The sequence below is a fragment of the Aphelocoma coerulescens genome, unplaced genomic scaffold (assembly GCF_041296385.1).
Source record: "Aphelocoma coerulescens isolate FSJ_1873_10779 unplaced genomic scaffold, UR_Acoe_1.0 HiC_scaffold_56, whole genome shotgun sequence".
NCBI classification, from domain to species: Eukaryota; Metazoa; Chordata; class Aves; order Passeriformes; family Corvidae; genus Aphelocoma; species Aphelocoma coerulescens.
In genome coordinates this window covers 884291-912055 of record NW_027183905.1, presented here as the reverse complement: position 1 = coordinate 912055, position 27765 = coordinate 884291, and the positions used below count along the sequence as shown (strand labels likewise).

The window sequence follows — 27765 nt, the reverse complement described above, 5'->3', positions numbered from 1 at the left end:
CCCTTCCCCCAGCAGGACACCGCCTCAGTCCTCTGGATCGCTTCAGAACTGCAGACAGGCCCCCTCTCTCCGGTGCCTCCGCAGTCTCCAGCCTCATTTGCAGCTGCCAGTTCCCTTGGGCGGTGTGAGCTCTGATGAGGTAACAATCTTCCTGGGATGCATGCGGTTTATCTTCTTTGTTTCTCTAAGATGTCTTGGTTCCTGGCTCTGTAGTTTCTCAGCTCAAAAGACATTTATTACCATGTGTTTATTAATACATTTCTTAACATATTACAACTATTTCAAAGTTACAATTTACCTTAATCTAGTTTCTACTTAACTATATTTAACCTTAGCACTATTTCTACATAATCCATCATCACTTGTAAGTGTGTCATAGGTTAGCAAGCATAGTCCCAGAAGGGATGTCCTTGCTAAGGGGTGCTTACAGCTTCCTCTGGGACCTGACAGAACCTATCAGCTGGCCAGGTTGAATATGGACAATTCTTTAAGCCACGTAAAGTTGTGACCGCCTCTGTGATCCACACTTAAGAATAGACAAACTCCCCCCCAAGCTCTCTCTCGTTTCCGGCGCTGGGACAGGTGGCTGCAGGCCCCGTGCGGGGGCCAGCGGGCCCGGCCAGGCCCTGCTTGGGCCAGCCCGGGCCGGGCCACAGCCAGCCTGGAGCCATGGGTCTGTTCCAGCCATGGAACCTCCCCCACTGCCTTGCCGTGGGCAGCCAGAGCGGCTCGGAACCCCCCCCTCCACTTCGGCCGAGATTCAGCAAAGCGGCACCTCTGTCCAGCAGAGGTCAGGTGACCAACAGCGATAAGCCACATTCCAGCTGCAAGGCCGAGGTGAGATTAACCCTTTTATTGCTGTGAAGAGCTGAAAACCTGAGGGAAGAGAAAGAGGAGATGCTTAAAGCTGAAAGTCTGTTGCGAAGCTATGATATATCAGAGTATCCCGTTGTAATTTCATGAAGATATGGGGGGTGGAGTGTTCAACTCGTAAGCAATAGGCAGATGCTGCCACAGCTGTAATTTCATGAGAAGCTTGGACAGGGAGAGATGAACCAGATGAGGACTTTTGCTCCAAAGAGGAAAGGAGAAAAACCTCAATTCCTAGAGATGCTTCCAGAGATAGTCTTAAAGATGAAGATGACCCTTTGCTCCCAGGGAAGGAGAAGGGCCTCTGTTTTTTTGTTTCTGAACAGCTCAACCTTAAAATTGTACCCCAGAAAACTTTCAAGAGTGGACCCTCGAAAGCCGTTGCGGGAAAAGCTGCAAGTCGGGGGAAGGGACTCACATCGTAAGCAGAGAGACTCCTCTTCCTAAATGGACTGAACAATATTTGGAAGTGGGTGGCTGTCTCGGTGTGATACTGTTTTCATAGCATGAGCAAAAAGAGACTTCTCTTTCCAAATGGACTGAACAAGGTTATTATGGAAGTGGTAAACAGACTGAACATCTTAAGGGTTGTCTTTTTACATTGTCAGTGGGAGAAGGGAGGAAGGTGGGGGGAGGAGGAGAGTTCTAAAGGTGGTATGATTTTTTTTTCTTTTCTTCTTTTAGGTCTGTTAATAAACTTCTTTATATTCATTCAAGTTGGCGCCTGCTTTGCGTTTCTCCTAATTCTTATCTCACAGAAGATAAACAGTAATGAGTATTTTAGACCAAACCACTACAAAGTGTTAAAATCATATCTGTGAAAGACAACATTTATCATTCACTCATTTATCACACCAGGGTGAGGAATTCAAAACATGGATTTCAGGGGAGATAATTGAATATCTGCCCTGGGTCTGGCTCTTCTTCTTGCCAAAGCCAATGGCAGCAGCCGTACCTGGGGCATCTTGGTTTCTCTCAGCAGCTTCAGAAGGTGTTTCTTTATTTCCCCGTTCATTCTTTCCACCCGACCCGAACTCTGGGGGTGCCAGGGCATTTGGAGGTCCCACTGTGTTCCTAAAGCAGCCAGAACAGCCTGAAGGGTCATTCCTGTAAAATGAGTTCCCCTGTCTGAGTCCATTGCTTCCACAATCCCATCTCTTGGAATTGTTTGTTCCAAACATGCCTTAAGAACTGATGCAGGGATTGCTGAAGCAGTCGGAAATGCTTCTGCCCCGCTGTGAGCTGCCATGCTGTTAGCAGAAGATATTGAAGCCTTCCTGCTCAGGGCATTTCAGTGCCAGGCTCTTCCAGGCACCCCCAGCTCGGCCCTTTGAGCTGAGCATGCGGGCGCTGAGCTGCGCTTTGTCTCCTTCCCTTTCCTTAAGAGCAGCGTGTCTTGTCACTCTTTTCCCTTCTGCTGCCCTTGCAGACCCATCCCTAAACACCTTTTCTCCCTCAGGCCAGGGAATGTCTGGTCAATCTCTCCTAGGCCGGCTCTGGAGCTCTGTCACTTGACTGCAGCCATGGGTTTCTTGCCAGCCCCGTGTCCAGGGCCGTTCAAACAGGAGGCTGGGTTCAACCCTTGCCCTGTCCTCAACTCTGAATCCTCCTGTTCCATCCAACAAGTTTCATTCTGTAAGAACCGAGGGCTGCTCATCCATTTAGAGGCTCCGTTGGTTAACAAAGCTTTACCTTGATGCCAGGCTTGAACAATGAGAGATTCTGCTGCTGTCAGTTTTCAGGCCTCAGTTCCCATTAAAGCCGGGGCTGCACAATTCTGCAGACAATGAGGCCACTCTCTGGCCACTGGGTGAAACATTTGAGCCCAGGAATTCCTTTGGCATGTCCCTGTTTAACATCCACATGCAATTCAAATGGTTTTTCCCTGTCTGGGAGGGCCAGGGCAGGAGGCTCAGTTAATCTGCTTTTGAAGCCTTGACAATTGTGCTTTCCTTCTGGTGTCCATGATGGGGTTTCTTGCCTGGCAGGAGAGGAGAGTTGTAGGGAGAGATGCCTGGCTCCAGAAGCGCTGCCTTTAGCAGGGACTCAGTAAGAGGCTGTAACCCCTTCCTTGCCTCCCTTGGAACAGGGTATTGCTTTTAGACACCACTTGTCCTGGATGCTTCAGAGGAATTTGGAGAGGCTCCATATCTGATTTTCCCTATTTCCCTGGGGCTGCCCACACTTCTGGGTTCACTTCAGCAGAGGCTTTCCCAGACATTTGACACAAAGGTACAGCAGCATTAGCCTCTGTATCTCCTTTGACAATATGAATTTGCATTCCCACTTCAGCCACCAAATCCAGTAAATTGCAATCACAATTAGGAACAAACAGAAATTGATGCCTTTCAAACCCATCCCCCACATCTACTGATAGTGGTTGACTAAAACACCGCTGCTCATCTTTCCCACTTATTGCCTGAATAATGAAAGAACTTCTTGACAATTTCCCCCCTTAGGTGTCAGATTCGGAGTGGATCGAGAGGCCCCCGTGTCCATCAGGAGCGGCCTCGTCTCGATCCAGATGCGCCCTGAATGTTCTCAAGGGCTCTGGTGCGGTGGGTCCCTGGTCTGCTGGGAGCTCTGCCAGCCCTGACAATCCATGTCCATGTGGGGTGGACTTGCTGGTGCTGAGGGTGTTGCTGTCTGTGCTTGCAGTGTCCTTCTGGCCTGCAGATGGACCCCTGATTCCTTGCCAGGGGCTGTTTGGGTGGGCTCTGCCGTGCCGAGGAGGGCAATGCCTGTGCCAGGTGCTTGTGGCCGCCGCCGTCCCCTGGGTGCTGGGGCCCCCTTGGGCCCTGCGGTTCATCCCTGGGGGGCTGTAGAAACTCTGCCATGGCCTTTGCCTTCACCTTGGCCTTTTGCTCATCCCTTCTTGCATTGCCCTGCTGAGCCTTTCTGGCCAAGTGCTGCAGGGGCTTCTTGTGCCTCTCCTGCAGCCCCCTCAGTACCTGTGGGTGCTCATCCTCTGACAGCTGCTGAGCTTTCTGCAAAATCATTCGTTTCTCCAGTGACCCAAACAAGATCGATAAAAGAAAATCCTGATCCTTCCACATCCCGCAGCCTCCTGGGGGCCGGGGGCCACTGCCAGCCCTGCCCGGGGGGTGTTGGGGTCAGGCAGTGCCCGGCGCTGAGCCCCGGCTGCCCCACAGCCCCGGCCCGGCCCCACAGCTCCCCACAGGCCCCCAGCCTGTGCTGCCCTGTCCTGCTGCTCCCCACCACAGAGAAACCCCCTGAAATCCTGAGCTTCTTTGTTTCCCTGTCATGGAGACCAGGGATGCAAAAGATCTGGATCAGCTTGCAAATTTTGAGGATGAGATGGTGCTGAAAAGCATCCCAGTCCTCACTTTTTTCTCTTCCTCCTCTTTTCCATCTTCCTTTTCCTTTCTTACTACATAGATTCCTCCTGCTGCTGTTTGCCTTAACCATATTCCTGCACACTCCCTTCAACCAATCCCTTCCCAGCACACCAACACCATCCGTTCCCTGTTGCTGAGACCCCTTCTCGACTTCCCTTTTTACCCCTGCTGGGTGTCCATGTCCTTAATTAGCTCTGGGAGAATGTGCAAACTGCCTCAACATTGTCCCCTTTTGATTAGGAAACGATGTCCATGGTTCTGTTCAGGCTTTGTTGTTGTTCTGGAAGTTGAGGAATTGAGCAGGAGCTTGGCTGAGCAGCAGTGTGTGTCAGTCAGTGCCATTTTGTGGAGCTGCTGGTTTGTGCTGTCACTTGCTTGTGTGCAAGTGCGTGTGGCTGTGTCCGAGCAGATTCAGAGCATGTGTTTGTAAGGAGGCGTTGGTGTTGTTGGTTCGCTGGGGGTGCCCGGTTTTCGGGACATCCCCCCTGGAGCAGGGTGTCCCCCCTTGGTGCAGGCGCGGCCCTCAGGCAGCGCTCAGCCAATCAGAAGGCGCGGCGCTGGTGACTCAGCAGTTGCCAGGCAGAGCCGCAGCGCCCGGCGCTCCCCAGCTGGAGCCCACGTGTGGCCCGGCCTTGGCGCCCCCCGCCAGGGGAATTTGGGGAGGTGGGAGGGGGGGAGCGCCAAGGCCGGGCCGGGCCGTGCTGTGCTGGCAGAAGTGGCTGCGGCGGGGGCCGAGTGCGGGCAGGAGCGGCCGAGAGCCCAGCGCTGCCCCAGCCCGAGCTGCCGCAGCTGCATCGCTGCTCGTGCTGTGCGATCCGAGAGCTCTGGGGGGCAGAGCGAGCCAGGGCTGGGTGCTGGGCCTGGGGGGAGCAGGAGAAAGGCTGGAGGAGCAGGGCTGGAGATCAGAATGGTGAAACGATGCCCGTGGGAGCAGCAGGTGGGATTCTGCAGGAGAAGGAGTAGTGTGAGGAAGAGAAGTGTGAGGAAGAGTAGGGACACAGGAGGAGGAGGAGGAGGAGGAGGAGGAGGGGGAGGCACCCCAAGGTTCCAGCACTCGCTGTATCTGCAGCCTCCCCCCAGCCCCAGGAGCGTTGCCCCCCCCATCCAGCAGGTGATCAGGGAGGGGGATCCACGATTTTCCCGTGGGTGAATCTTGGTGTTTCTGAGGTTTCTTGGGGTCCATGTTGGTGCTTTGGTTTTTTTGTGGGGGCTGAATGTTTCTATTTTGGAGGGAGTTTTATCTGAATCTTGATGTTTTGGGAGTTTTCGGTCTGTGTCTTGATGTTTGGGAGACTTTTGTGCTGAATCTTGGATTTTTTGGAGGTTTTTACAGACACAAGATTCCTGGTGATGGACTTGGGCAGAAGGAACCCCCATCCCAAGGTGCTCACCCCTTGTTTCTCCTCTCAAACCAGGATTTGTCATTCCCAAGGCATTGGTGGATGGAGGAGAAGGGAAAGCCCCGGAGATGCCGCACGAGGAGGGGCTGCAAACGCAGCCCAGAGAGATCCAAGGAGGAAAGAGCCCCCCTGTGCCAGGAAGGCAGCCGGAGATCCAGGGGGAGCTCGGAGCTGGGGGAGAAGCCTCAGGGCGGGGAGAAGCCCCACAAGTGCTTGGAATGTGGGATGGGCTTCAGATGGAACTCCAACCTGATCAGGCACCAGAGGATCCACACTGGGGAGAGGCCCTACGAGTGCTTGCAGTGTGGGAAGAGGTTTCAGAGGACCTCCCACCTCCTGCAACATGAGTACATTCACTCGGATGAGAGGCCCTTCCGCTGGCCCACCTGCGGGAAGGGCTTCAAACACAGCTCCACCCTCATCACCCACCGGCGCATCCACACCGGGGAGAGGCCCTACGAGTGTCCCCAGTGTGGGAAGAGCTTCTCCAGCAGCTCAAACTTGACCAAACAACAACGGAGGCACCGCTAAGGGAAGCCCTGCGAGTGCCCCGAGTGCGGGAAGAGCTTCGTGCGCTGCTCCAGCTCCATCTCCCGTGGGAGGATCGGCGTTGGATGATCCCCAGTGACCCCCGTGGGGCAGAGCCCTGGTGACCCCCGTTCCGGGTGATCCGCGCTGGGTGGGGGGAAGGTGTTGGAGAGATTTCTTTGCCTTCTCCTTGTGCTGCTGGGATTTGGTTGGTAATAAATTCCCTCCCTGTGCCCAGGCTGGGTCTGTTGGATCTGGAAGCTTCCTCCATGTCTGGCAGAGCCAATCCCTGGCGGCTCCAAAGATGGAGGTGCCGGATGCAGAGATGCCCCCACAGCCCTTGGGAAGGAGAGTGGAGGGGGAGGGTGTTTTTAAGGGTCTTCTTTTCCTTCTCATTCTCCTGCTGCTTTTTTTTGGTGTCATCAATTTAATTAGTATCTCTAATTAGAGCCTGTTGTGCCCGTGCCAGTGTTTGCTGAGGGATCTCTCCCGGTCCTTATCCCCACCCGGGAACCCTCGGTTCCATTTTCTCTCCCCTGTGCGGCTGCGGGGGGCAGGGACAGAGTGGCTTTGGTGGGTGCCTGGCACCGGGCCAGCGTCACCCCAGGCCATGGGCACCCCTGAGATCCCGCGTCCCTGGGGACACATTTCTGGGCACAACTGAGCTCCCACCTGCCCCGCACCTCGAGGTTCCCCCTCCAAAAACCCCACTGCGAGGCTGCAGCGTCCCTAAAGCCCCTCAGCCAATCAAAATCGTGGCCAGCGCTGGCCATGGGGCGAGTGGTGGCAGCCACTGGGGCCGTACTGGTGGCACTGGTGGTGCTGGGAGCCCCCCCGGCTGCGGGCGTGGAGCTCTTGGGTGAGCGGGGGGTGGCAGGACACGATGGGAAAGGGGGGAGAAGGGGAAAAAGGGGTGATGGGACCCCTAAAATGAGTGAGAGGTGGAGGGGACCCTCAAAGGAAGAGCAGGAGGGGGCTGAAGAGTGGGGGAGAAACGGGTGGGAGGGGGTGGGAAAGTGGGGAAAAGTGGAGGATGGGACCCGAAAACTGAGCGGGAGTGGGCTGGAAATTGGGGGATTGTGGGGGAAAAGGGTGGAAAGGGTGAAAAGGGGGGAATGGGACTCCAAAACTCCTCTGGGGAGCAGCTGGAAATGGTGGGTGAGGGGATGTGAAATAGGGAGAAGGGTGGAAAAGAGGAAGTCAGAGCACGGGCAGGAGGGTCCCGTGGCGGCCGTGGGGCACAGGGGGTGCGGAGCGGGGATCCGGGGTGGCTCCCGGAGCTCTGGGCGTGCTGGGGGCTGCAGGGGGGCACCCCCTGAGCTGTGTCCCGCACACACAGGGGTGTTCCAGGGGATGATGAAGTCCGAGTGTCACTTCATTAAGGGCACCGAGCGGGTGAGGTTGGTGCAGAGGAGCATCTGACAGCGGGAGCAGCAACTGCACTCGCCAGCGATGTGGGGCTGTTTGTGGGGGACAGCCCGTGTGGGGAGAAACAGGCGCAGTGCTGGAACAGCCATCCAGCCAGACTGGGGTACAAACGGGCTCTGGCGGACAGGCTCTGCCGGCACCACCGCGACATCGTTGCCCCGTTGCTCGCGGCCCGCAGAGGTGCAGAACGTCGGGCAGAGCGAGTCCCCTCGGGCCCTGCCCTGGGGATGAGCCTGGAGCCCCTCAGCCCCCCTGGTGCCCATCCCCGGGGCCTCTTGTCCTTCCAGGTTCCCCTGAGCTCTCCCTGTCTCTCCCAGTCTCTCCCAGTCCCTCCCAGTCCCTCCCAGTCTCTCCCAGTGCCCCCGCGCGTGTCCATCCCAGCCCTGCGTGGCGCTGACGCCCCTCAGCCAATCAGAGCGCGTCTCTCTGATGACTCATCAGTTGCCAGGCAGACCCGCAGCGCCGAGTGCCCCGTGCTGGACTCGGCCTCCCAGTGCCGCGCGCTCCATTCCCAGTCGCTCCCAGTGCCCTCCCAGTGCCTCCCCAGTGCCCTCAATCCACTCCCCTCTCACGAGGGCAGCTCACTTCTCTCAGAACACCCCAACCCAAAGCTGTCTGTGCTTCTAGGCCGATCTCTTGTTCTGTTTTTCGGTGTTGAGCATTCCATCAAGAGCCACCCTTCTTTTTAGCCTTGGCAAAAGGGCTAGGAGAGGGTTTGGGGGATCCTTGGAAAGCAAGGAGCAACTGGGATGGGGTTTGTGGAGTCCTGGAGGGGATGAGAGTGGGTTTGGCATGTGCTGGAAGGTTTAACGGCGTTCTGGACAGATTGGGGATGAAAAAAAGAGGGGTTAGGGGGTCCTGTTGGCTCTCTGGGGGGTTTTGGAGAGGTCCTGACCCCTGTGGACCCCCACAGATGCCAGCGGACACTGCCTGAAGCAAGATTCTGACAGGGATCAGGAACTTCGTGTTGGGCTTCATCTTCCTGGCGCTGGGGCTCGGCTTTCACTTGCTCGAGGAGGTGACGGGGGGTCCCGGGGATCGCATCCCCCCTCCCCCAGAGCGTGTGTGCCCCCCCGGGACCCCCAGCCCGGTGTCACCCCCTTTGCTCTGCCCACAGAGCTCCTGAGCCGCCGGCGGCCGCAGCCCCTCCCCGTGGCCTCGGGCCCGGCCAGGACCCCCCGCTCCATCCCCGCGCTGATTTTGGGGGGGTCGTGTGTCCCCCCCAGCCCCGCTGTCACTCTGCCCCTGCCCGGCTGCTCCCAGTGTTCCCAGTAAGGCTTCCCAGTTCGGCCCGGTCTCGTTTATTGGGGGCAGTGGGGAGGGACTCTGGGGAACTCCACGGGGGGGCCAAAATTGGGGGGGCAAAACCGGCCCTGGGATGGATCAGGAATGGGGCCCCCCCGTGTGTCCCCACCGTGTCACCCTGCTCTGGGTGCTGGGAGCCCCCAGCTGCGGGCGAGGAGCTCTCGGGTGAGTGGGGAGGGGTGCAGGGACAATGGGAAAGGTGTCTGAGAGGGGGATAAGGGATAGGGGCACAGCGGGAAAGGGCTTCCCATGAGAGTCCCTTCGTGTCCCCATCACTTGATCTCTTCAGCTGTTCCCTGGGGCTCTCGGGGGGGCAGAACCTCGCGGGCGGAGGGGTCCCCAAACCCCTGTCCCTCCCTGGGGGTCTCATGGGGGGTTCCTCCCCACCCAGCAGCTGGTGCTGAGGTGGCCGTGGGGCAGAGAGGGGTGGGAAAGGGGTGTCCAGGGGGGTCCCTTGAGCTCCCAACCTGCTGAGGGGTGCTGGGGGCTGCTGGAGGGGGGCACCCCCTGACCTGTCTCCCACACAGGTGTGTTCCATTCCTGGGGAAAAGCCCACTGGCACTTCCTTGATGACAACAACCGGGTGAAGTTCATGGACAGGAACATCTACAACTGGGAGCAGTTTGGGCACAGGGGATACCCCAAAATTTGGAGGTGGGATGGAGTTGTTTTGAGGTGGAATTGAGCCCTTTGCAGTGGGATGGAGTCGCTTTGAGGCGCCTTCGATCCCTCTCGGCTTTTGGGGTGAGCTGTGAGGGACTGAAATGTTCCGGGTTAGTGGCTCAAACCATTGGCCACCGGCAGCAGCAGCGGGGCCTTTGCTGGCCGTGGGCACAGGGAGCGCCCGGGGGCACAGGGGGGGAACACCCAGCCCGGAGGGGCCGAGCCGGGCCTGGAGCCAGGGAAGGGCAGAGGCCGATGGGAAGCAGATCCGGCCAGGTGGGACAGGGCTTTGGAGCAGGGCAGCGCCCTCCCTTACACAACTGGCCCGGCTCTGGGAACCCGCCCGGGCCAGGCCCGGGACATGCACACGGAGGGCTGGAGGTTGCCATCCCTTCGCATGGGCCATGCCTGGCTCAGCTGCGCTGCCGGGAGGGGCAGGGCCATGTCTTAGAAGGGGCCATAAACCATCAGAGCCCCCAAAGTGCCCCGGGATCCACAGTGTGACATCGGACACTGCAAAACTCCCCCGGGGGAGGTACCTGGGTGTTCACCCAAACCTGAACCTGTATTAACCCACCGAACTGGGAGTTTCCGGGGCTTCCCCAGCCCCCACGGGATCCAGCCTGGGACCATCACTTACACCAAGGACAGCGACATTGGAACAACCAAAACCAAAAGTTTTGTTGCTGATCCAGGGCTGCTGACTGTGTATCCTTCTACTCTCCTACTTTCTTTGCCCTTACACGTTTCCTAAGTGTTACTTTTATGCTTTTAATATTACTGGGGATGGTAACCAAAAGGGCTCCAAACCCCCTTCACACAGCAACCAAACTGTTCTGAAATAAACCCTACAGAGATATATTTATAAACACAGATCTTTCACTGTTGTTTCACTCTCATCTGCCCCAGGGGAGCCATGAACCAGACCCTGGGTTACCCTCGCCTTCAGGGGCAGGACGGAACAGGAGCCGGACACGGGGGAAGCTTCTGGAAGCTGCTGACAGAAGCCACCCCTGGAGGCCCCCTATTTCCAAAGCCTGGCCATGCAAACCCAGGACACTGGATCCAAACATGGATCACTCAGACGGGGGGCACCAGGGCTCTGCCTGTCGTGGTTTGACGCAGCTGAGCATCAAGCACATGAAATCTGTTATTTTTCATAAGGGGAAAATAAGAAAATATTGAGGAAAACTAGAGAGCTGCGAGGCAAAACAGGTTCAAACTTAAACAGTTGCTGTACAAAGAAAAAGTTTATTACCAACAGAATTAAAAGTAAAAAGAAATAACAAGAAATTCAAGCAAACCTTCCCTCTCTTCCAGCACTTCCCTCCTTTTACCCAACTCGCAGAAAAGAAGCAGAACATGGGATTTTAGTCAGTGTTGCAGTTCTTGAACAGTCTCCTTGTTATGCTTAAGGAAAAAAGGGTTTTCTTCTGCATCACGTGGTTCCCAAAGTGCCACCAACAGCAGACCCGCCTGGAAAGAAACAATCTGCTGTGGTGTAAAACATCTCTGCCCTGAAAAATCTCACAATTCCTTCACACTGCCAGATATGGGCCTTCACATGGAGTTATTAGTCTTTGTAAGGATGAATTACTTTGGCCTGAACACAAAGGGTTGGTGTTTTTTGGTTGGTTTTTTTTTTTTGTGACAGGAGGTCTCTAAAAGCCTCTCAATACTTCTATATAGCCTGGCATAGGCACTTTTCATAATTTTCATGGGCCACGGGTGAACTTTCCATCCCTCCATGTACTCCAAATGGATCAAAGAGACAAACAGTCTGTGATATTACAGTTTCTTAAGTTTTTTAAGCTGCGCGCGAGAATCGCGGCACCGCCCTCTTTTCTCCCGTCGCCATTTCCAGCTCCGTCCCACAGGACTCACTTTCTCTTCTCTCTGACTCCGAAGCCGCCACGTTGAAGAGTGTTCTTGTTCGGGCTCTACGGTGGAGAAAGCCTGGCTCCCTTTGTGCTGCTGGCTGCGTGGTGTCCTCTTCAGTTCAGCGCGGAGTGTGCTGGCTGCAGACAGGAGGCTCCGCCGGCTCCCGCTGGCTCCGCCGGCCCCGCGTGGAGAGGAGAGGGACCCGCCGGTGCCAGGGAGCCGCGCCGGATGGGTTTAGCTGTGTGGCACTCCATGGCTGGCTTTAGCTGCCTGCGGCTCTGGGACAGTTCCCCCCCAGCAGTGACACAGGGTCTGTGCTGCGGCGTTGGGAAAGGAGGGGGTGCAGGGGCCCTGACCCGGCGGGGCCCGGAGCCTCCAAGGCCCCCCCACCTTCCGGCAGGAGAGCTGGAACAAAAGGAATTCCCGCCATTCTGTGTGGTTTGAATATGTAAATTGTGAGAAGCGTCATTAGTCTAAAAGACTGTCCATCAACTCAGGATCAACCCACTACATCACCTCTGAACCAACCCCGCTACCAAAACCAGGCTGTGCAAGCCAAATAGAGCCCCAAAACTGGGAAGCCAGGTATCCAGGAGCGCAGGTGCACCCCAAAATGGGGATGGAGATGTCCAGGGGCTCAGCTGTGCCCAAAAATGAGGCCCCAGCCGAGGGTGTTCTCTGCTCGGCTGAGCGCTGCCTGAGGGCTGGGGCTGCAGCAAGGGGGGACACCCTCCTCCAGCGGGGACATCCCGCAAATGGGGGACACCCACAAGCCCCTCACAACCCCCGGGGCTGGGCTGGCCCTGCCTGGATGCTGGGAGACACCAAAACCACTCTGTCCCTGCCCTCTGCTACTGCACAGGGACAGGAAATACAAGGAAAGGCCCAGGAGCTGAGAGAAGGACCGGGAGAGATCCCGCCCCGAGCACCGGCACGGGCACAACAGAGCCAGCCTGGGCACAGGGAGGGAATTTATTCCCAACCAAATCCCAGCAGTACAAGGAGAAGGCAAAGAAATCTCTCCAACACCTTCCCCCCACCCAGCAGGGATCACCCGGAACGGGGGTCACCAGGGCTCTGCCCAATGGGGGTCACTGGGGATCATCCAACGCCGATCCTCCCACGGGGGATGGAGCTGGAGCAGTGCATGAAGCTCTTCCCGCACTCGGGGCACTCGCAGGGCTTCCCTTAGCGGTGCCTCTGTTGGTGTTGGGTCAAATGAGAGCTTCTGGAGAAGCTCTTCCCACAATGGGCACACTTGTAGGGCCTCTCCCCGGTGTGGATGCGCCGGTGTCTGATGAGGTGGGAGTTTTGATTGAAGCCTTTCCCGCAGTCGGGGCAGCAGAAGGGCCTCTCATCCGTGTGAATGCGCTGATGTACGAGGAGATCGGAGCTGGTCTGAAACCTCTTCCCACACTCAGAACACTCGTAGGGCCTCTCCCCAGTGTGGATGCGCTGGTGTGTCCACAGGCTGGAGCTCTGGCGGAAGCTCTTCCCACATTCTAAGCACTCATAGGGAGATTCCCTGGTGTGAACCACCTGGTGCTGGATCAGGCAAAAGATGCTGGAGAAGCTCTTCCCACACTTGGGACACTTGTAGGGCCTTTCTCCAGTGTGGATCCTCTGGTGTTTTCTCAGGCTGCAGCTCCGGCTGAAGCTCTTCCCACACTTCCCACACTCATAGGGCTTTTCCCCAGTGTGGATCCTCTGGTGTACCCTCAGTGTACAGCTCCACCTGAAGCCCATCCCACATTCCAAGCACTTGTGGGGCTTCTCCCCGCCCTGAGGCTTCTCCCCCAGCTCCGAGCTCCCCCTGGATCTCCGGCTGCCTTCCTGGCACAGGGGGGCTCTTTCCTCCTTGGATCTCTCTGGGCTGCGTTTGCAGCCCCTCCTCGTGCGGCATCTCCGGAGCTTTCCCTTCTCCTCCATCCACCAATGCCTTGGGAATGACAAATCCTGGTTTGAGAGGAGAAACAAGGGGTGAGCACCTTGGGATGGGGGTTCCTTCTGCCCAAGTCCATCACCAGGCATCTTGTGTCTGTAAAAACCTCCAAAAAATCCAAGATTCAGCACAAAAGTCTCCCAAACATCAAGACACAGACCGAAAACTCCCAAAACATCAAGATTCAGATAAAACTCCCTCCAAAATAGAAACATTCAGCCCCCACAAAAAAACCAAAGCACCAACATGGACCCCAAGAAACCTCAGAAACACCAAGATTCACCCACGGGAAAATCGTGGATCCCCCTCCCTGATCACCTGCTGGATGGGGGGGGCAACGCTCCTGGGGCTGGGGGGAGGCTGCAGATACAGCGAGTGCTGGAACCTTGGGGTGCCTCCTCCTCCTCCTCCTGTATCCCTACTCTTCCTCAGACTCCTCTTCCTCACACTACTCCTTCTCCTGCAGAATCCCACCTGCTGCTCCCACGTCCATCGTTTCACCATTCTGGTCTCCAGCCCTGCTCCTCCAGCCTTTCTCCTGCTCCCCCCAGGCCCAGCACCCAGCCCTGGCTCGCTCTGCCCCCCAGAGCTCTCGGATCGCACAGCACGAGCAGCGATGCAGCTGCGGCAGCTCGGGCTGGGGCAGCGCTGGGCTCTCGGCCGCTCCTGCCCGCACTCGGCCCCCGCCGCAGCCACTTCTGCCAGCACAGCACGGCCCGGCCCGGCCTTGGCGCTCCCCCCCTCCCACCTCCCCAAATTCCCCTGGCGGGGGGCGCCAAGGCCGGGCCACACGTGGGCTCCAGCTGGGGAGCGCCGGGCGCTGCGGCTCTGCCTGGCAACTGCTGAGTCACCAGCGCCGCGCCTTCTGATTGGCTGAGCGCTGCCTGAGGGCCGCGCCTGCACCAAGGGGGGACACCCTGCTCCAGGGGGGATGTCCCGAAAACCGGGCACCCCCAGCGAACCAACAACACCAACGCCTCCTTACAAACACATGCTCTGAATCTGCTCGGACACAGCCACACGCACTTGCACACAAGCAAGTGACAGCACAAACCAGCAGCTCCACAAAATGGCACTGACTGACACACACTGCTGCTCAGCCAAGCTCCTGCTCAATTCCTCAACTTCCAGAACAACAACAAAGCCTGAACAGAACCATGGACATCGTGTCCTATACAAAAGGGGACAATGCTGAGGTAGTTTGCACATTCTCCCAGAGCTAATTAAGGACATGGACACCCAGCAGGGGGAAAACGGGAAGTCAAGAAGGGGTCTCAGCAACAGGAGATGGATGGTGTTGGTGTGCTGGGAAAGGATTGGTTGAAGGGAGTGTGCAGGAATATGGTTAAGGCAAACAGCAGCAGGAGGAATCTATGTAGTAAGAAAGGAAAAGGAAGATGGAAAAGAGGAGGAAGAGAAAAATAGTGAGAACTGGAATGTTTTACAGCACCTTCCCTAATCTTATCATCCAAAAGGGCCAAAACCCTCTTATCCTCACAGCCAGCTCCACCTCCTTTGTATCCCTGCTTTCCAGGACAGGAAAGAAAAAGAAGCTCAGTATTTCAGGTGTTTCTCTGTGGTGGGGAGCAGCAGGACAGGGCAGCACGGGCTGGGGGCCTGTGGGGAGCTGCGGGGCCGGGCCGGGGCTGTGGGGCAGCCGGGGCTCAGCGCCGGGCACTGCCTGACCCCAACACCCCCCGGGCAGGGCCGGCAGTGGCCCCCGGCCCCCAGGAGGCTGCAGGATGTGGAAGGATCAGGATTTTCTTTTATCGATCTTGTTTGGGTCCCTGGAGAAACGAATGATTTTGCAGAAAGCTCAGCAGCTGTCAGAGGATGAGCACCCACAGGCACTGAGGGGGCTGCAGGAGAGGCACAAGAAGCCCCTGCAGCACTTGGCCAGAAAGGCTCAGCAGGGCAATGCAAGAAGGGATGAGCAAAAGGCCAAGGTGAAGGCAAAGGCCATGGCAGAGTTTCTACAGCCCCCCAGGGATGAACCGCAGGGCCCAAGGGGGCCCCAGCACCCAGGGGACGGCGGCGGCCACAAGCACCTGGCACAGGCATTGCCCTCCTCGGCACGGCAGAGCCCACCCAAACAGCCCCTGGCAAGGAATCAGGGGTCCATCTGCAGGCCAGAAGGACACTGCAAGCACAGACAGCAGCACCCTCAGCACCAGCAAGTCCACCCCACATGGACATGGATTGTCAGGGCTGGCAGAACTCCCAGCAGACCAGGGACCCACCGCACCAGAGCCCTTGAGAACATTCAGGGCGCGTCTGGATCGAGATGAGGCCGCTCCTGATGGACACAGGGGCCTCTCGATCCACTCCGAATCTGACACCTAAGGGGGGAAATTGTCAAGAAGTTCTTTCATTATTCAGGCAATAAGTGGGAAAGATGAGCAGCGGTGTTTTAGTCAACCACTATCAGTAGATGTGGGGGATGGGTTTGAAAGGCATCAATTTCTGTTTGTTCCTAATTGTGATTGCAATTTACTGGATTTGGTGGCTGAAGTGGGAATGCAAATTCATATTGTCAAAGGAGATCCAGAGGCTAATGCTGCTGTACCTTTGTGTCAAATGTCTGCGAAGGCCTCTGCTGAAGTGAACCCAGAAGTGTGGGCAGCCCCAGGGAAATAGGGAAAATCAGATATGGAGCCTCTCCAAATTCCTCTGAAGCATCCAGGACAAGTGGTGTCTAAAAGCAATACCCTGTTCCAAGGGAGGCAAGGAAGGGGTTACAGCCTCTTACTGAGTCCGTGCTAAAGGCAGCACTTCTGGAGCCAGGCATCTCTCCCTACAACTCTCCTCTCCTGCCAGGCAAGAAACCCCATCATGGACACCAGAAGGAAAGCACAATTGTCAAGGCTTCAAAAGCAGATTAACTGAGCCTCCTGCCCTGGCCCTCCCAGACAGGGAAAAACCATTTGAATTGCATGTGGATGTTAATCAGGGCCATGCCAAAGGAATTCCTGGGCTCAAATGTTTCACCCAGTGGCCAGAGAGTGGCCTCATTGTCTGCAGAATTGTGCAGCCCCGGCTTTAATGGGAACTGAGGCCTGAAAACTGACAGCAGCAGAATCTCTCATTGTTCAAGCCTGGCATCAAGGTAAAGCTTTGTTAACCAAAGGAGCCTCTAAATGGATGAGCAGCGCTGGGTTCTTACAGAATGAAACTTGTTGGATGGAACAGGAGGATTCAGAGTTGAGGACAGGGCAAGGGTTGAACCCAGCCTCCTGTTTGAACGGCCCTGGACACGGGGCTGGCAAGAAACCCATGGCTGCATGTCATACATGAAATCCCTTATTAGCTTGGTCTTTGCATGTTAAGTGCCTTAATTAGTTAATTTTGAGTTAAACAGCTCTTTTAATTGAATAAAAAAGTTAACCCATCAACCCAGGTACAAAAATCAAGCCTTATTATTATTAGGGTTTTCACTATCAAGCTTCATTATTAGTGTTTTTACTTGTTCAAAACAGTGTATTTGCACTTGTCCCAGTTAAAATTCCCAGGTAAAAGTTTCCTAGTTAAAAAATCCCTTTTTCAAACTTTAAACCACTTGTACACTGTAAGAGTTGTTTCTCCTATGTTCATTGTCTGCTTTTGTGGATGTTTTGGGAGGTATTAGATGTACTTTAATATGTTTTTAGGGTTTTCCTTTGCACTTTAGTCTGGGGACTAACTCCAAAACCACAGTCCTAACAGCCAATTGCTATTTTTAGCCCCATAGCTGTTATTCTGCAAGTAAGCTCCATGGCAACCTGAATCTTAATGAGGGCATGTTACCACCCTTACTTCAGCTGTTACCACCCCCCTGACAACGACGAGCCATGGGTAGACAGAGATGATCTGTCAAAAGGAAAGCACCAATCACTTTGGACCAAAGGGGCGGGCTGTGGGCGGGCTGTGGGCGGGCTGTGGGCAGACTGGGGCGGAGCAAAGGCAATATAAAACAACGATGCACCCCCCCCCCCCCCCCCTCAAAGCAGAGCAGAGACCCCTGCAGATCAGCTGTAGTGGACACCAGTGCTGGATACTTAAGCCTTACTCCTTTTAAGGAGCCTTTAATAATATTTTTTTTTGACTTTTGGATTAGCTAAAAGTCAGCCCAGCACTGCAAGTTCTTCCACCAGAGGTCCAGTGCTGTCTAAGCCTGAAGATCTCTAATCCCTGCACTCCTGGGGCATACCTCCTGAGCCACTAGGATCCCAAATGTTTATATTTTTCTAATTTCTGTAATTTTTCAATTTTTCCGTTTTAATAAATTATTTTAATTTTTAATAAGAGTTGTCTCATTCCTCACACTGCAGTCAAGTGACAGAGCTCCAGAGCCGGCCTAGGAGAGATTGACCAGACATTCCCTGGCCTGAGGGAGAAAAGGTGTTTAGGGATGGGTCTGCAAGGGCAGCAGAAGGGAAAAGAGTGACAAGACACGCTGCTCTTAAGGAAAGGGAAGGAGACAAAGCGCAGCTCAGCGCCCGCATGCTCAGCTCAAAGGGCCAAGCTGGGGGTGCCTGGAAGAGCCTGGCACTGAAATGCCCTGAGCAGGAAGGCTTCAATATCTTCTGCTAACAGCATGGCAGCTCACAGCGGGGCAGAAGCATTTCCGACTGCTTCAGCAATCCCTGCATCAGTTCTTAAGGCATGTTTGGAACAAACAGTTCCAAGATATGGGATTGTGGAAGCAATGGACTCAGACAGGGGAACTCATTTTACAGGAAAGATCCTTCAGGCTGTTCTGGCTGCTTTAGGAACACAGTGGGACCTCCAAATGCCCTGGCACCCCCAGAGTTCGGGTCGGGTAGAAAGAATGAATGGGGAAATAAAGAAACACCTTCTGAAACTGCTGGGAGAAACCAAGATGCCACGGGTACGGCTGCTGCCATTGGCTTTGGCAAGAAGAAGAGCCAGACCCAGGGCAGATATTCAATTATCTCCCCTGGAATCCATGTTGGGAATTCCTTACCCTGGTGTGATAAATGAGTGAATGATAAATGTTGTCTTTCACAGATATGATTCAAACATTTAGAAGTGATGATGGATTGTGTAGAAATAGCGTTACAGTAAAATGTAGTTAAGTAGAAACGAGATTAAGGTAAATTGTAACTTTGAAATAGTTGTAATATGTTAAGAAATGTATTAATAAACACATGGTAATAAATGTATTTTGAGCTGAGAAACTACAGAGCCAGGAACCAAGACATCTTAGAGAAACAAAGAAGATAAACCGCATGCATCCCAGGAAGATTGTTACCTCATCAGAGCTCACACCGCCCAAGGGAACTGGCAGCTGCAAATGAGGCTGGAGACTGCGGAGGCACCGGAGAGAGGGGGCCTGTCTGCAGTTCTGAAGCGATCCAGAGGACTGAGGCGGTGTCCTGCTGGGGGAAGGGGCAGAAACGGGACAGGGGGAAAGGGGAGGGAAGTGTAAATTCCTTTCTGGGTTAATGAATATGTGACAGTTCAGGAGAGTACTTAAGTCCACAGTAAAATGAATGGAGGGCGCCTCTGGCAACATTGCCAAGCGCCCCAGGCTGTGATTTGCCTTTGTTCTACTAATAAATGTTCAATATTATATTGCTAAAAATTTAGCTTCTGCATTCATTTTCTTCAGCCTTGATTCTCATACACCAAAAAGGTTGTTGGAGAGTTTTTGTCCTTCCCACAGTTTTGGTGACAAGATTACATCATTAGAAGGTGTTTTCTTAATAATCCTTCTTTGATATTGTCAGCTGGGTCTGGGCCAGGGGTGTGAGAGTCAATTTTCAGTCTTAGGACAAGAAGCAGCAAAAATCTTTATTGCTTTGGGGGGTTTTTTGTGTACGTGTGTGTGTGGCTGTTAGTGATGGCAGAATTTTGCAATGGGTTTTTCCATGTTCACGTTTAGGTTACATTTTGCAAAACTGGAAGAGCTTTAAAGGAGACCCTTTAACTCATAAACAGTTAAAAAAGACATTTTAAAAAAAAGAAAGCTGCTTGTTGGGGGGGCACTTTGAGTCACCTGATGGCTGCCCTGGAAGAGAAGCTTCCTTCCAGGCAGCCAGCAGAGGAGCTTTAGAAATGAAAATTAACTCTGCTGGGGGAAGTGTGCACAATGTCCCAGGCTCTCCTTGCCTGACAGAGGAATTGGGCTGATTCCCTCTGCCCCTCACCCCAAGCTCTGCCTCCCTGCACAGACGGAATTTGCATCGCTAAAGGCAGAGCCCACACTGAGCATCTCGGACTCTGCAACAGAAATCCCTGAAGCTGCAAAGGAAAACAGCAAACGGAGAATGTTGGGAGAACTTCACTCAAAAAAGCGGGGGGGAATCATCCCTCTCCCCACTCCAACATCTGCTGGCACTCTCTATGTTATATAGGGTGGGTTTGACCACTGGGCTGCTTTTGCTGCCACAAGTTCAGCGAAATCACTTGGGAATCCAAGGATGTGATGATTTAATCAGAGAAAAGTGGTCAATTGATGCATCCTTGGATGGAGGGAGCGCCCAAAAATGGGGAAAAGATGAACGGCCACCAGAACAAATCCTACAACACCATGGAGCAGCCCCTGGGAACCCAAACAAATTCATACCAGGTGCCAGAGAACCCAGTGATCATTTCAATGCATCATTAGATTACAAGCTGTCCTCCAAACCATAACCAAGCACACAGCTCCAGCTCCTGACCTTCTCACCCACCAATCCACTCCCATGAGCAACACCAAATTTCACCCTGGGACGGCATCAGATTCTCTTTCAGCAGAAGGACCAGGAGGTTGTGGAAAATTAAAGGACTCAAACTGCTCTTGGCAAAGAGATGGCCAAGGAAAAGTGGTGAAACAGATAACAAAGAAAATAAGAAAGCTACTCATGTCCCTGTCCAAATGTGGAAAGGACGGGACTGGGACACATTTTTGTGGTTCCCTGGCAGACCATGGGTTAAACCAATGCTGTTTCTCCTCTCAGGTGCAACAGCAACTCTCATCTTTTTACCATGCACCACACCTTGCTCAGTGCAGCTCATTCAGCAGGGGATCAAGGGGATCCAGGTGGCAGCCAGGCCTCCTGACCCAGAAACGGCCACAAAAGGACACAGAATGAGGTCACTGAGAATAATCCCAAAACCAAAGAAGGCCCAGGAAGAACAGATTGAGGCATTTTTAAAGTTTGTAAAGAAAAGTACTGAAAAAATAAGAAGGGGGGATTCTAAGGAAAAAAATGAACGTCTCTTTAGAAACAGATGGTGTGAATCCCATTGGAGATAGGGCCAGGGACTTGGAGATAAGGAACTAAGGACAGAAACCATAAATTTCAGAAAATGTTACAAATTGACACGAACTGCTGCTCAGCCAAGGCCCTGCGAAATTCCTGAACTTCACGAAGAAGAACAAAGACTTCACAGAGCCATGAATATCGGATGTTCTACAAAGTGGGGGTGCACATTAAGGGGCACATGCAGCAGGCGCATCGGGAAGTCTGTACCTTCCAAGGACCTCAGCCACTGCGGAAAGGGACACGGAGATGCGGCCGGGAACATCGGCATAAAAAGGAGGCTGCGTCCTCCAACACTTGGACAGAGCCCACGGGAAATGCCCCGTGGCCTCTCCCTTGCTCCAGGAATAAAGTTCCTTTTACAGGACTCCTCCGGCTCCTCTGGGGACACAAACCTCTGGCCACGGGAACTTTCCCGCACACTCCCGCCGACGGGGCAGCCACCTCTGTCCTACCCACAGCAGCCGGGACGAGCCAGCGCTGCTCCGGCACCGGCTCCTGCCGAGGCAGCAGCGGCAAGGAGAGCGCGGGCAGCCGCTCCCGCAGCGCCCTCACGCCAGGGCGAACACGGCGCCCACACGGCACAACGAACCCGCCCCAGCCCCCTGCCGCCCCCTCCGCCCGCAGCCAGCGCCGAGCCCCGCCAGAACCGAGCGCGGCTCCCACCTGCGCTGGGGCCGCCTCCGAGCTCCGCCGCCGCCTCACCGGGCTCCGGCCGCCGCCGCCGCTCCCGGGCCCGCACAGACGCTCCGCCAATGGCGCCTCTGCTGCGCCACGGCCGCCCTGCCGGCGGCTCCGGGCCCGGGCTGCTCCCCGCTCCGACCAATCAGCGCGCCAGAACCACGACTGACGGCAGCACCGCCCAATCGCAGCGAGGGGCGGGCTCTGCACACGGCCCAGCCTCGCCCCGCGCTCCCAGCGCCCCCCGGGCTGCGTGAGGGGAAAGCCGCAGCTGAGGAACAGCCCTGGAACGGGCCCGGCCCGAGCCGCCATTCAGCTGGGAAGGGAAACAAAGCTCTCCGCTGCTCCCGGCCCGACTTGCCCAGCCCTGCGTGTTGGCTGCCTCCGGCTCCTTGGCAAGCCCTGCAGCCTCCCGACTCCCGCCCCTAATTCGGAGCATCAGTGCATGGCTTTGATTTACCCCAAAAAGGGAAAACCGCCCCAAACCCCTTTGGCTGAGTGCACGAGGGGAGAGATTTGTGGCACAAAACTCCCAAAGTCGTTTATGCCCAGCTTGGGAAGAACAACCCAAGCCAAGCGGAGGTGGGACCCCCCAGCAGCGCCTCTCTGCCGCCCCAGCTGAAGCCCTCGCTGGCTGCTCCAGGCGGGATGGGCAGACTGGGAGCACTGGGAAGGGGCCCCGGCTCGGGCCGCAGCCCCCGGGGCAGCCCCACGGCAGCTCCAAGGCTCCGCCAGCCGGGATGGAACGTGGGAGGGGGAGCAGGGCAAGGGCCGGGGCTGTCGGTGCCCAGGGGACACAAGGGACAGCGGGGGCACTTCACAAGCATTGCATGCAAAAGATAAAATCATAAGGAAGCCAAAAACAACAGCAACAGTGGAACTGTAGCACAGGGCAACACAAGGACATGTCACATTCTAGTGCGGTTTCCCTCCCTCCTTCCAGATCTACCTGCTCCAGTGTGGATGTCCTGCAAACGGGGGGACACCCACAAGCCCCTCTCCCCAGCCCCGGGGCTGGGCTGGCCCTGCCTGGATGCTGGGAGACACCAAAACCGCTCTGTCCCTGCCCTCTGCTCCTGCACAGGGAGAAGAAATACAAGGAAAGGCTCAGGAGCTGAGAGAAGGACCGGGAGAGATCTCGCCCGGAGCACCGGCACGGGCACAACAGAGCCAGCCTGGGCACAGGGAGGGAATTTATTCCCAACCAAATCCCAGCAGCACAAGGAGAAGGCAAAGAAATCTCTCCAACACCTTCCCCCCACCCAGCGTGGATCACCCGGAACGGGGGTCACCAGGGCTCTGCCCCACGGGGGTCACTGGGGATCATCCAGCACCGATCCTCCCACGGGGGATGGAGCTGGAGCAGCGCACGAAGCTCTTCCCGCACTCGGGGCACTCGCAGGGCTTCCCTTAGAGGTGCCTCTGTTGGTGTTGGGTCAAGTTAAAGCTCCTGGAGTAGCTCTTCCCACACTGGGGACACTCGTAGGGCCTCTCCCCAGTGTGGATGCGCTGGTGCCTGATGAGGTTGGAGTTGTGTTTGAAGCCCTTCCTGCAGTCGGGGCAGCAGAAGGGCCTCTCATCCGTGTGAATCTGCTGATGTCTGAGGAGATTGGAGCTCCTCTGAAACCTCTTCCCATACTCAGAACACTCATAGGGGCTCTCCCCAGTGCAGATCCTCTGATGCTGGATCAGGCAGGAGCTGTAGCTGAAGCTCTTCCCACACTCCCCACACTCATAGGGCTTCTCCCCAGTGTGGATCCTCTGGTATTCCCTCATGCTTGCAGCTCCACCTGAAGCCCTTCCCACATTCCAAGCACTTGTGGGGCTCCTCCCCACCCTGAGGCTTCTCCCCCAGCTCTGAACTTCCCCTGGATCTCTGGCCACCTTCCCAGCACAGGGGGGCTCTTTCCTCCTTGGATCTCTCTGGGCTGCGTTTGCAGCCCCTCCTCCTGCAGCATCTCCAGGGCTTTTCCTCCTCCTCTATCCGCCCACACCTTGGGAATGACAAATCCTGATTTGGGGGCAAGAAACAAGGGCAGAGCGCCTTGGGCTGGGAGTTCCTCCTGCCCAGGTCCATCTCTTGGAGTCTCCGAGAGTTTTGTGTCCATAAAAACCCCAAACCACCACAATTCAGCCCAAAAAACCCTCCCAGCACTTCCCCCTCTCTGATCTCTCCACTTAGAGGTTCTGGGGCTCTCTTTTCCCTGGGCTCATTGGGGTGCTGCAGCTCCTGGGGTTCCCCCCTCTCTGTGATCCTGCAGCTCCTGGGGTTCCCCCTCTCTGGGGTCCTGCTCAGGGATGATCCGGGGGTTTTCGAGGTCCCAGGGGTCCTTTCTCCCTGATTCTCTGCTCCGGGCTTACAGCGATCCCATGGGTCCAACCTTATCCAGGCTCACCCCCTCTCCAGGCTGCCGGGGCTCCCCCAGCTCCGGGATCGCCCCTCTCCCCTCACCCCACCCCGGGGCTCCCGGCGTTCCCCTCCACCGCTCTCCCGGGGGGGCCCGAGAACGATGTCCCCCTCCCACCTCGGCACTGGCACGGAGCGCCCAAAATATCCCCCGAAGGGGCATTTGCGGCTCAGCTTTGGGGTCCCGCAGGATCCAAACATCGCCCACCCCCAAAATGAAACCCTCCCAGGGACCAACAAAGAGATTTGGGGCTCCATTCCGAAAGCTGCGAGCTCCAAACACACCCCAAGAGAAAACGCCGCTCGGGGACCCCCAAGAGATTTGGGGCGAGCTCCCCCTCCCCGCTCACCTGCGGGATGCTCCCGGGGCCGCGGCGGACAGAGCGGGCTCCGACCCCGCGCTTCCCCTGCTGCTTTTCCTCTTCCTGCTTCTCCTCTTCCTCTCTCGCTCCTCTTCCTCCCGCTCCTCCTCCCCCACCTCATCCTCCATCGCTCTTCCTGCTCCTCCTCCTTCCTAATCCCGCCTCCTTCTCCTCTTCTCTCCGGCCCTTCTCCCGCTCCTTCCTCATCCCTCCTCCTCCTCCATCCCTTCTCCTGCTCCCCCCGGGCCCAGCGCCCACCCTCGGCCCCCCTTTTCCGGACGCGGTCGCATCCCGCGGGATGGAGCCGGGACAGGTCGGGCTGGGGCAGCGCTGGGCTCTGGGCCCGGCCTGGGCTCCCCCCACGCGTCCCCTCCTCAAATTCCCCTGGCGGGGGGCGCTGGGAGCGAGGGGGGGCGCAGGCGGGGTCCGGGTGGGGAGCGCTGAGCGCTGCGGGTCTGCCTGGCAACTGGTGAGTCACCAGCGCCGCGCGCTCTGATTGGCTGAAGGTTGTCATGCGCTGTCTCTGGCGCATTTTATCGGGGCTCTTTTGGGGGGAATTTTTCTGTGGGATTTGGGGTTCGTTGGCGGCTGTGGGATTTAGGAGACTCCCGACCCGTTTTCGGTTCGCTGGGTGCCGTGTTGGAGTTCAGGTGCCTCCCAAGCACCCCAAAGAGTGGGGTGATGCGGGGGTGACACACGGGGGTCCCCATTCCCGATCCATCCTGCGGCCGGTTCTGCCCCCTCCAATCTCTGCCCCCTCTCAGGTTCCCCCCAGAGTCCCTCCCCACTGCCCCCCAATAAACGGGACCAGCCCGAACTGGGAAGCCTTCTTGGGAACACTGGGAGCAGACGGGCAGGGGCAGAGTTACAGCGGGGCTGGGGGGGACACACGACCTCCCCAAAATCCGCGCGGGGACGGAGCGGGGGGTCCCGGTCGGGCCCGAGGCCACGGGGAGGGGCTGCGGCCGCCGGCGGCTCAGGAGCTCTGTGGGCAGAGCAAAGGGGGTGACACCGGGCTGGGGGGCCCCGGGGGGAGCACAGAGCTCCGGGGGAGGGGGGACACGACCCCCGGGCCCCTCCCGTCACCTGCTTGCACAGGTAGAAGCCGAGCCCCAGCACCAGGAAGACGAAGGCCAACACGAAGCCCCCGATCCCCATCAGCATCTTGGGGCGTGGGGGGGCAGCTTTGGGGGTGGGGGGGCAGAAGGATCCGGGAAACGGCGGCGGCTGCCGGGAAGGGGCCGGATGTGACTGGGACCGAATGGGATGGACTGGGACAGAATGGGACAGCAGGATACACTGGGACCAGGATCAGGACTGGGCAGGAGCAGATTTGGGACACCAGGGATTATACTGGGATATATTGGGACCACACTGAGGGCTACTGGGAACATGCTGAGGGCCAATGGGTGCTGCTGGGATATACTGGGAGTGATTTGCATCATACTGAGACTGACTGGAATCGTACTGGAAGTGACTGGAACCATGGTGGTGGTGAAAGGGCGCAATTGGAAAGATGCAGGGGCAACTGGGATCATCCTGGGAGCAGCTGGTGCATACTGGGGTCATACTGGGATCATAGTGGGAGTGACAGGGTCATACTGGAGTGACTGGCATGTTCTGGGAATATCTGGGAGTGACTGGGATCATACTTGGGATGACAGGGATCAAACCTGACTCATACTGGGAAGTTACTGGGAATCATACTGGGGGTGACTGGACTCATACTGGGATCATGCTTGGAGCAACTGGGACCATGATGGGGCAAAAGGCATCATAGAGGGACTGACTGGGAGTGACTGGGTTCATACTGGAAGTGACTGGGGCCGTACCTGACTCCTACTGGGAGGGACTGAGAGTGAAAGGAACCATACAGGGCATGACTGGGAACAACTGGCACCATGCTGGGGGCAAGTGGGACCTTATTGGGAATGACTGGGAACATAAAAGCTTGAGTGGAGTTTTTATCCCGTGGCATTCCCGGGGAGCAGCGGCAGCTCCGCACCCCCAGCCCGGGGGGTGGGAGCAGGGGAACCGCTGGCAGCACCCTCAGGGCACAGGCGAGGGCTGGGGGGCTCCTCCCCCACTTCATTTTCTCTGCCCAATTCAAACCATCCCCTCCCATTCAAATCCCCTCCATTCACATTTTCTCCCCACCATTAAAGTTTCCTTGCCCCAATTCAACTTTTCTCCCCAGTTAAGCCCTGAGGCCCCTCCCCGCCCCCGGCTCCTCCCAGCAGGACCCGGCCGGGACCTTCTGGAAACAGCAGCGGGAAGAGTTCAAAAATTCCTCATTACTTCCATCGATTTCCTTGGTTTCCGGGGCATTTTCCTGTGGCTGCTCTGGGCAATGGCTGAGGGCTCCCCTCGGGCTCCAGCCCCTTTCCAGCTCCTTTTTCCAGCTCTTTTCCTCAGCTGACCCAAAGCTGCGGATTTTGGGGGGCAGGAAGAGTCGCTCTGCTCGGGGGTCCCCACGGTGCCCCAGGGAGGCCCCGAGGCCGCAGCGCGGTTCCCTCCGGCCCCTTGGAGCGTTTGGAATCTCCAACTCCCAGCAATCGCTGTCCGTGGGATTCAATCCCCCCTGCAGGGTTTTTCCCCTGACCGGCTTTCTTTCCAGAGGGTTTTGTGGTTTCGCTTCGAGCCGGGGCCTGAGGGCACCGGAGCGGCCGTGGGTGCCGGGGCAGGAAGGGCTGAGGGACAGCAGCGCCCCACAAACCTCCGGGAGGGGGACAAGGGCTGGAGGGGGCAAAGAGAGAATAAACACGAGATTTTAGAAAAAGGAAAAAAAAGCACATTATAGATGATGCCTAAAATATAATAAAAAAGAACTCTGAATAAAGAAAGTAACAGCAGAGCTTCTTCTCCTGGGACTTTGGGTTTCTTGTCCAAGCTCCGAGCTGGGTCTGAGCCAGAAACCAGTGGCTGGGAAAGACATTGCTGCTGAAGGGCTTCCTATGGCCAGAACTAAAGTGTCGAGTATCAAGGAACAGCTTGACAGGTTACAGAAGCGCCAGCGCTCCCGTTGGATTCCCTCGTTTGAAGCTGAAAGCGGAGCTCCGTCTGTGACTCTGCTTTGTAAGGATTGAATGTGAAACTCCAGAGCAATGGCCGTTTCCCTCCCTCCTCTGGCCAGCGGCGCACGGAGAAGGGATGGGAGTTTCGGTGAGTCCGTGCTTCCCCCTGAGGGACAGGAATCCTTGCCGTGTCCAGCGGGGGTCCCTCCCCAGCCGTGCGGTCACTCCCCGGCCCGGCCCTGAGGCGCGGGGCAGTCGCGGGGCCGCCGCGCTCCGGCCCCGTCAGCGGCAGCGCCGCTTCGTGCCGGGCAGGAGCGGCAGAAGGAGCCGGGCGGCGGCGGGGGCTGAATCCCGGCAGGAGGAGGAGGAAGAGGAAGAGGAAGAAGGGGCCGGGTCGGCCTGCGGTGTCCGATGGCCGGGGAGCAGCGGGGAGGCCTCGGGGAGCGGCGGCGGGCGGGGCTCTGTTGGAGCCGCCCCGAGGGGTTTGTGCCGCGCCGGGTCCCTGAAGGAGCCGCTCCGCGGGATGGGCGAGCTGGGAAGGAAAGGAAATACAGAGAAGAGAATAAAATACAATCAAAGAGCCGCACCGAGAGGCGTCTCCCCCGCCCGCGTCTGAAGGAGCTGCACCGAGGGACGGGCGGAGGGTGAGTAGAATAAAATCCAGAGAATGGAGTAAAA

At 56.6% G+C, this 27765-nt stretch overlaps 1 protein-coding gene and 1 pseudogene across 1 annotated transcript; one reads left to right on the top strand and one right to left on the bottom strand.

The window, feature by feature from the left end:
• The window catches only part of LOC138101926 (zinc finger protein 208-like), a 198121-nt pseudogene that overhangs the window by 148535 nt on the left and 21821 nt on the right, over positions 1–27765 (bottom strand).
• LOC138101900 (zinc finger protein 660-like) lies at positions 5470–6318 on the top strand. The gene has a single exon (XM_068999654.1). It carries the CDS (start codon positions 5672–5674, stop codon positions 6158–6160), a length of 489 nt encoding a protein of 162 aa, XP_068855755.1. The 5' UTR covers positions 5470–5671; the 3' UTR covers positions 6161–6318.